This window comes from Quercus suber, unplaced genomic scaffold (assembly GCF_002906115.3).
Source record: "Quercus suber isolate HL8 unplaced genomic scaffold, Cork oak 2.0 scaffold_1219, whole genome shotgun sequence".
NCBI lineage: Eukaryota > Viridiplantae > Streptophyta > Magnoliopsida > Fagales > Fagaceae > Quercus > Quercus suber.
The window spans coordinates 1-9,729 of NW_027070614.1; the positions used below are offsets into that span (position 1 = coordinate 1).

Sequence of the window (9,729 nt, forward strand, 5' to 3'; positions counted from 1 at the left end):
ACTCTTTTTTCATAAAAGAGAAAATAATAAAATCATTCTTTTAATAGCTTTTATACAAAGTGATATGCATCTATTTAGTACGCAAATTTATTTTCTAAGACACTTCTCATCCATTCTTCTCTTATAAGACTAACGCATGCAACCAAGTCTGAGATATATTTTCAAGGGCACTTGAGTTGGCCACCACGGATGATCATGGTAGCGTAGCAGGGGCATACATCACGGTTGCCGGAAGTGCCCGGAGGAACGCAGCTACATCGAGCACAGCAAGTCCCACATGCTCTCTTGCACAGGTTCGGCCTAGACGATAACTGACACCTCGCACTACATGCTGCTCCACAATCTGAAAAGCAGAACATATAATTCAAAACCTTAATTAGCCAACTATTATTATTCGATCAAACTGTATCATATATGTAACATATATATAGTGATGGAAGAAGATAAAACTCGCCTATTTTTTTACTGGGAGAACCCGTTGTTGCATCTGCGTTCACCTGCATAACTCAACAACAAATTATCGTGTTAGAAAGAAAGAGCTAGCTAGGCTTCAATGCTTATTTTAGAAAACAATAGGAAGAGGAAAGAGACTATATGAGGTTTTAGATGATTGATAAAATTAAGTTTACCGTCGGATCAGCTTCAACAAGATGGATAACGAGAATAGAAATGAGAAAAGAAGCAATTAAAGCCTTTGGGATGGCCATGGCTGATGACTTGAAGCTAGAGCTACTTTCGTTTCAAAGCTAGTTGAAAATGAAATATTGAAAACCTGATGATTTAGTGAGTAGAAGTGAGATAAGGATGCTCCTATATATAGCAAGCGTATATGTGAGCTAGGCAGCAAGAATTAATAAATAAACAAAAAAAGAGTTGGTGCATGCAAGCTAGGACGGGACATTCTCAATTCTGATCATATAGTTTGAACGCGGAAGAGGGAAAAAAAAAAAGCATAGTGACTAGGGAGGGAATATCTGGTAACGAAAAGCATTTGGAATGGTAGGCACTTTTGTTGTGTTACTTCTTGGATGGTTTTCACTTTGAGATAACACTTCTCCGCGGAACTGTTTGACAACCATAAAATATTATAGAAATCTTGAACATAAAACAATGTCTGAGTAGAAAGGCAGAGTCGGAGTAATATGACTCTATCCCATTAGGAAAGCTATTCTATCACGGAAAAAGTTTTTCTCTCTGACCATTTAAAAAACAATAAGGGTTCAACTGGTCACGTTTAAACAATATAATGTAACTTTGACTGCTCAATTAATTAAAAAAGTCAACGAATTAAATATAAAAAAAAAGATCGGGAAAGTTCAGATTTAAAGCATAATGCGTGTATTCAATGTTCCAAATAAATGAATAAGATTCTTAAAAAAGAGCATGTACAAGCAGACATGCTCTTCTTCTTTTTTTCGAGCTAATTACAGAACCAAAATTTATATCATAAAGCTCATGAGACATATACACATTTGTTGCAAAGTACACTACTACCTAAAAATCGTGTTTACATTGGGCTCTAAGATTATTATTTTTTTATAAATCATTTATACTTGTCTATTTATTAATTTAATTTCGAACAAATTCAACGTGTGTCTAATTCTTATCTTTTTTTTTTCAGTTCCCCATATATATATATACACACCATTTTTTTAATAAAAAAAAGGGGTGATTTTTTCTTTCCAGTACCGAGGGAAGTAGGTAGGCGACAAGTTACAACCCCAGTATTGTCCACACGTGCAGCTAATGAAACAAATAGCTTCTCTTTTTGAGAGGTTGTGACTTGTGAGAGTTTTTCTATTTCCTTCGTAGAAGGCGATGGTGATGTGTTCGTGTAGAATAAACCTCACTCATATATAGCCACTAAATAAACAGCTGTACAAAGTCGCACCACAGCTGTATTCATCTTCATTCATGAAGGCCATTACCAAATTGCCAACATGTTTAAATTAAATTAAATTTGGTCCCCGTTTATGCCATGTCACAATAAAAATATATTAAAAAAAGAAAAGAAAAAAAAAAGACATCAATTATAGATGTTTGATAATGATGGCATGTTTTACTATTAATTATAAGGATAAAACTTAGATACAGTATTTTAGGTGTTGTTCTTTAGGTTCTTCTTTTAAGTTTCAGTCATGTGTCAACTTAACTAAAAAATACACTTTCTTTCATAGAAAAAATCCAAATGACAAAATTTTAATAAGGAAACCTAATGAATAACACCTAAGTATTGTACTTAAATCTTATCCTAATTATAATTATCACTTTAGTGGAAAAGTGGAACAGCGCCTTTTATATATATCCATTAAATGATTTTTATAATAGTTAATTAAGAACGTAACAACTACATAACTCTGCCCCTTTTTTATTAAAATAAATAAATAAATAAATAAAAACCTTAACAAAATAACTTAATCATCCTTGTGGCTCAAAGACAGTTTTTTATTTTTTTTTTTTTTTTTTTTTGAGTGGAGTGTTAATTTAAATCATCTAAGATTCTTCTATTGTTGTACTTATTGAATTATGAAACAAATAAATGATATTTATCATTAATCATATACATCATAGATGTAAATCTAACTATTTAATTCTTTGTTTTTATGAAAAAATATTTGTTTGGAAAATAATTCGTTAAAAAAAAAACCATTTTTACAAAAAAAAATTAAATCATTTTTCTATGGAAATCAGTCATGTTTCCACTAATTCCAAATATTTATATTTATACATATCACTTATTTTAAAAAGCAATAAGGAAAAAAAAATGTACAAAACTTTAATACTTAATTATTATTATTATTATTCGAATCCTACGGGCGATGGCCCATCCTCTCGATCGACTACTAAACAATTAGGTTTTTAAATTATTTATTTCTATTAAAGGGAATTAGATGGTCTTATAGGAATCAAAGCAGTAGGGTGGATGTTTTGTTTTGATTCATGGAGGACGTTCCACCAGAAAAATTAAAATAGTTAATGAACTTTGGACCCTTATTTAGAATTTTATATATAATATTGTACTAGGATTTCTTTTATTATTATTATTTTTTTTTTTTTGCTGAATTATTATTATTATTATTATTATTAGGCTATTATATATTACTTTTTATGAAACCAGATCATGCCAGGCAGACATCACTAATCATTATCCAAAGTGAATCAAAGTTGGACTGCCCATCGTAATAACTAATAAAGTAATAAGTACATAATGAAATAATAATAAACTAGTCAACTTTGTAAATAGCGGCGAGCCAAGCAAGTAATCACTAGAAGACAATCAACTTCATCATAGTCTATTATGCGAGTAGAAGCATACTTTGGCCAGATTCAATATTTATAAATATTATTTATTTATAAATAATATAAAGAGTTCGAATTTAGTAAAAATGGGTATAGACACCTTATTTTGTACTCAGTTAATAAACTTTAGTCCCCCGATCCCAATAATGAGCTTGACATGTCTATAAAAGGTAATTGAAGTTATTTTGACAGTTTGGAAGTAATTACAACTCAAGAGTGCTCAAATATCTTTGAAAACAATGCTGAAAAATGACCTTTACTCACTATATTGGCCATAACTTTTGATCCACAAAGAATTTTTAGTAAGGTTTATCTCAATGGAAAGTAGACATTCTGGGCTTTAATTTGAACACAAATTTTGCCTAATTTGAGCTTAAATTGAGCGAGTTATGGCTATTTTAAATTGGACCAACTAGGCAATTTGATTTTCTAGATTTTAAAACTTCATTTTAAGAGCCCAAAATATAATGTTTTGATGTGAGCCGGCCCATGGAACCTTGAGAACATCCAAAGATCATTATAAAATCTAAAAACCCTAACTTTAACTTATAAATACTCATCTTATGCCTCCAATCAAAACCCTAGCTAGAGAGAGCCATTTTTTAGCTTCCTTTTTCTCTAAAACCCTAATTCTTTTTTCTAAAACACACCAGCACCTTTGCATGTTTTTTACACACACACACACACACACACACAAACCTCTCTTTAGTTAGTTCTAAGGTAGAAACTATTTTCCCAATTTGATTTCTCAAAAACTTTTTCAAAACTAATCTTGTTTTTGAGTTGTGATTACTTATAAACTATTGAAATCTTCTTTTACCTTAATATCTCATTGAATCTTGTTGTGTAAACATTGAGGGGCTGGTTAAATATCAATCAAGTTTGTATTCCATAACAAGGTGAGTCCCTCTTCATGAATTTTCCTTGATTTGGTTCTTTTATAATTTGTGTTTTTATTGTTCTTAGTTAATTTATATATTATTCACGATTAGAAATATGTTTTGTTTTGTTTGATTTTATTTTGTTTTGTCTCATCATGTTTTGATTGGAAAGTTGATATGATTTGGTATATTAATGAATATGTTTTGATGTGTTAAGTGTTGCTCTTGTTTGTTGTTAGATCCAATGCATGTTTAGGAATTGTTTTTGTTTTATTTATCTTTGATATCTTTGTTGTTAGTTTAAGTTGTTTAGTTTTATATTAGAAGCAAGTTAGGTTTGCTTTGATTATTATTTTGTTGCTTGGTTTAAAACTGCATTTCTAGGTGTGTATGCGCGCGCATACTTATGTATGTGTACGCATACTAGAGGCTTGCATATGCATACTCATGTATGTGTACACATACTCGAGCCCAGAAATACAAATTTAGGGTTCTTGCAATTTTAATTGTTTTGCTTAGTTCTAAATCCTCTGTTTAAGTCTTGTTGAGTCTAATTTTCACATGGTCAGGCCTAGGGTTAGTAGAATAACATATTTCACATGCTTTAATTGTTGAATTGATAATTAGAGTTTATGTCTTGGTTGAATCACATGAACATGCATATGAACATGCATTGATGCATAGGTGTTGTGGTGCTATGAGATAAGTTAGGTAAGTCATGCATAATTACATGAACATGCATTTGATTGGGATGATGAGCATTATATGGTTTATGAACATGATGAATATGCTGGACATTCTGGGCTTTTGCCCTTAATTTTTTTTTTTTTATATTTATTTAGCAATTTGCCCATATTTCAAAACTATATAGGGATATGCCCCTGTTTCAATACTCAATTACCTTAAAATTGAGTTTCAATGAAATACTCGATTCATAGAAAATCGAGTATGCCCGATCAAACTTTAAAAAAAAAGAAAAAAAAATGCATGGAACTCGATTTTACGGAAATTGAGTTTTACAGCGCTACTATAGGGCTTAAAAACGCCACTATAAGGCTCCCTAAACTTGGCATGGGACAATCAGACTTATTAAAAAAAAAATTGTAGGAAAACGCCGCTATAGGGCTTAAAAACGTCACTATAGGGCTTAAAAATGTCACTTTAGGGCTTCCTAAACCTGGTATAGGGCAATCAGACTTATAAAAAAAATTTGCAGGAAAACGCCGTTATAGGGCTTAAAAACATCACTATATGGCTTAAAAATGCCACTATAGGGCTCCTTAAACCTGATATGGGGCAATCAGACTTATGGAAATTTTTTTTTTTAAGAAAACGCCGCTATAGGGCTTAAAAACGTCACTATATGGCTTAAAAACACCACTATAGGACTTAAAAACACCACTATAGGTCTCCTTGAATATGGAGCAATCACACTTATAAAAATTTTTTTTGCATGGAACTGGATTTCCTGAAACTCGAATTCCATGCAAAAGTTTAATCAGACATAACTCGATTTTCTACTAATTGAGTATTTCATTGAAACTCGATTTTATAGTAATCGAGTATTGAAACAGGGGCATATCCCTATATAGTTTCGAAATAAGGACAAATTGCTAAAAAAATAAAAATAAAAATAAGGGCAAAAGCCCAGAATGTCCTGAATATGCTTGGCTAATAATGTGATGCTATGCTTGGATATTTGGGATATGCTTGATGTCAATGCCTTGTTGATTCTATCGTATCGTGTTATACTTGCTGCCTTGGATGAGATGAGATAGATGTATACTTAGGTTGTGATATGCAATGATAGATGAGTAATTAGGTTTTGGGATGATTGACGCCATGTTGATTATTAGATGTATGCTAGCGTGTGAGTATAGATGCAATGTTGAATGTTCCTTTAATAGGGTTATGACATAAGACACAATGAGAGGAATCCAACCTTAGAGTTGGACGGTTTTGGGTGCTTAACACCTTCCTAAGACCGTACCTTAACTCCAAACTCATATCTCTCGTAGTTAGATCAATGGTCCTTCCTCGAGAGGACGTTATATATATATATAATTCCTAGACCATTGCAAAAATTAGGTGGCGACTCCCTGTTATGTCCACAATGAGTGTAAAATTCATATTTTAACCATCTAATAAGAGATTGTTACATTAGTTTTTAACTTAAAACTCAATACATTATATCACACATAATAACATCTAAATAAACTCATAATTAAATTGGATTTTCAAATGGATATTGTGGGGGGTAAAAGCCCAACTTTATATATTGGGCCTAGGGCCCTACTTGAAGATTACTGTGTGTCCGAAGAGAAGAAAGTGGTTGAGAAGGAATCTGTGTGGAAGAGATATACCTAGAAATGAACGAGGAATATAGTTCGAAGAGAGCACCAGTAGTCCGAAGAGTTCATTCTCCTCGAATACAAGAAGTCTCGATCAAGCAAGTATTTGGAAAGTTCGAGTGATCTTGCTAACGACTTCAATGAGAAGGATAAGCTTTGGGCATGCCTGGAGATGATAAGAACAGAGAAATATCTAAAAGAAAAAGCTGCTACCACCGTGTTTAATGCACTGCAGCAACTTTCCTAGCCGTATTTATGTGGAGAAGACCCCTGAACAGTGTAATCTCAACTACCACCACTCACGAAGAGCTAAAGAATATACTTGACAGGACATATACTCAAGTGGATACGTAGATGAAGAATAAGTGGACAATGGAGATGATGGAGAAGGATGCTATATAAAGGGAAGAGGCCTCTAATAATAGGGGATTGGAAAAAAGAGAATAAGAGAGGAAGAAAGATTTTACTGTAGCTTTAAGAATTGTTTTCACTGTTCAATCAATAATATTCATCTTCGGACATCATTTTGTTTAGCTTTTAAGTGCATTTTTACGTTGGTCATTCTCGGTGACTATAGTTAACAATTGTTAAATTCACAAATAACCCAGCTCTTTCACCCACTCTCTACAAATTCATTATTTTGGGTTTGGGCTACAAATCCTGACCCTACAGATATTAACTTTCTTTCTTTTTTGAGAAACAAATACATACACACAAAAGAGAAAGGGAAAGGGAATGGATATTAGAATTGATTGAGTGTAGTTGTGTCTATTCTATAATATGGAATATAATGATGTGACATGTTGGAATTAAAGGAGTAAAACTTGAGTTTTACAGTCTTTATAGGATTTAATCTCATAAAAAAAATTCAATAATTAATTTTTTTTTTACTTAAATCAATTAAAGATGATGATACAAAAATATGTAAATTCATAACATGCAAATCATATAATATAGATTTAACACTAAAAGGAAGACTTTATCTCAAATTTCAACAACTCAATTTCATGTTTAATTATCCTAGCAGAGTAGGGGGAGGATGTGGGCTTTAAACTAGAGATATTATTAAACACCAGAATACTATTTTCAATAGATTATCACTTAAACCCTAATTTACTATTTTAAACTTTAATCAATATATATAGATCAGCCAAAGGTGTACTTATAGAATTGCATCCAATTTACATTAATGGAAAAATTACCATTTTATTTGTTTGTATTGGAGCTAGCAAGTGTGTGGTTAACAAAAATTAATTAAAATACTACTTGGGTATTACATTTTTCAACGTTTTAAGAATTGATATGACTGCATAATATCATGTATGAAAAATTATTCACTTTTATAGGAAAAGTCATTCCTCCTCTCATAAAGGGCATGGGCCTTATCCTGGGTTGCACATCGAGGCTCATAACCCCGTGTGAGAGGAAGGACTCTTCTTGTATATATAATAGTGAATAAATTCTCGTCATGTAAATTGTCACCTCAACACAAAAAAAAAAAAAATGACATTTAATGATAAAGTGGATTGCATGGTTGACCCAAAGATAGAGTCTTAGAGAAAGAGTGAGTGAGTGAGGGTACGCAGGCTTTTGTTGAGTGTTGATGCCTATTTTTTTTATAAAGATGTGAGAGACCGCGTCCCCGGACTGTTTTAATGAATGTTGGGCCAAACCCACGTGAATGGGTGGAGTCGTGTGTTGCCTCTCAAAATGGAGGTTCGACTAGTTATATTTTCCCCTTTAGATTGAGGGGTTTTACAATGGAGTTGCCGCTTATTTAATTATTGGAAAAATAAGAAAACCATAATAAAAAAAAATTCCTCATTTTATTAATTTGAAATTGAATTTACATTGATCATAGGAAAATTACATGGCTTTGGTCCTAGATACAATCTAAGATAAAGTACATGGCTTTGTTTCCTATTTACAATCTAGAAATTGAAAATTACAAGGATAAGCATTTGATCTACTAACCCTTGATCTAAGTTCGGAGGCTATGTTACAAGGTGGGAAGGTGTTAGGCACCCACCTTGCCCGGTGAAACCGGTCTTCTAGACTATGGTGGCCAACAATCATATCATATCATATCATCCAATATGTCAATCAATTTGCATGTTGAATTTGATGGGTGTATGCATGTGATAAACCGTAATTCAATTTATTAAACATTGCATTTGGATTGAAAAATAAATTCTAGTGAATATGTGTGGATGGTGATAACCTAGAGAAAAAAAAAAAAAAAAAAAAAAAAATTGCCATTTAATGATAAAGTGGATTGCATGGTTGACCCAAAGATAGATTCTTAGAGAAAGAGTGAGTGAGTGAGAGTACGCAGGCTTTTGTTGAGTGTTGATGCCTATTTTTTTTTATAAAGAGCCCAAAAGCAGAAGAAGCTTAACAATACAGGGAATGTGAGAAGGGGAAAATGGTAAAGGAATGAGGAAACAAGCCCAGCAGGTTAAAATGGCAGGATTGATGGCTAGCAAGTCAACAAGAATTTTTTTTTTTTAATTAAAAAATGGGTAAAGAATAAGTAAATGGGCCGAGAAAGTCCAAAGAATGAAGTAGTAAACTAATAACGCCTTCAAATATATGTTATATATTTTTGTGGGAGTTATCTCCTTATTACTATAATTTATTTGTATAATTAAGCCATGATTTGCATTAATCTCTATTATTTATTTTTACATAATTTCTTGAATAAGATGTCATTCATTGCATGTAATTTTTCACTTTCAAGAAGTCATGTGAAAAAGATGAGTTTACAGGAGTTTGTAAGCGAATAGAGGCCAAACTAAAATTAAAGTGGAGCTAAAGGACCATGCTTAAATGTCTAAGGAGGTGCAGCTGGAGTGCTTGGGTCGTCTACCATGTTTGGAAGTTTCAAATAAGGAAAGAAATCAAAGACGTAGAATCTAAAAAGGAGAAATCAGATTTGAGCACTGATAAGTATTTTGGGCGTATCTCTCCTCTCAAAACTCCAATTGAGTTGGAACCGTGACTTAAATATCTACAACTTTCCAGTTTTAAGTTTATTGAAATTCATAATTTTTGAAGGCCGAAATTAACTCACAGGTTACTACTGTAAATCTGGACGAAAATTAAAATAGTAAAAGTTTTATTTTCTTTGGACACTTTGATGTTAGGGTTTTGAATGGAGGCTGAGTAAAACAAATTTTGCAGAGAAAACCTTGTAT

At 32.2% G+C, this 9,729-nt stretch overlaps 1 protein-coding gene across 1 annotated transcript; it reads right to left on the reverse strand.

The window, feature by feature from the left end:
- Positions 1-4: 4 nt before the first annotated feature.
- On the reverse strand, positions 5-1,011 carry LOC136065840 (gibberellin-regulated protein 1-like). Its single transcript, XM_065769604.1, has 3 exons — positions 630-1,011; positions 455-497; positions 5-343 (listed from the first exon to the last, which is right to left on the reverse strand). The coding sequence occupies exons 1-3, from the start codon at positions 705-707 to the stop codon at positions 162-164; spliced, it is 303 nt and encodes a 100-aa protein (XP_065625676.1). The 5' UTR covers positions 708-1,011; the 3' UTR covers positions 5-161.
- Positions 1,012-9,729: the final 8,718 nt, after the last annotated feature.

Coding starts and splice junctions, on each gene's coding strand:
- LOC136065840 (XM_065769604.1), bottom strand. CDS start 707: ATGGCCATCCCAAAGGCTTTAATTGCTTCTTTTCTCATTTCTATTCTC. Junction 498..629: donor TTGTTGAAGCTGATCCGACG/GTAAACTTAATT, acceptor TGAGTTATGCAG/GTGAACGCAGATGCAACAAC. Junction 344..454: donor TTCTCCCAGTAAAAAAATAG/GCGAGTTTTATC, acceptor TCTGCTTTTCAG/ATTGTGGAGCAGCATGTAGT.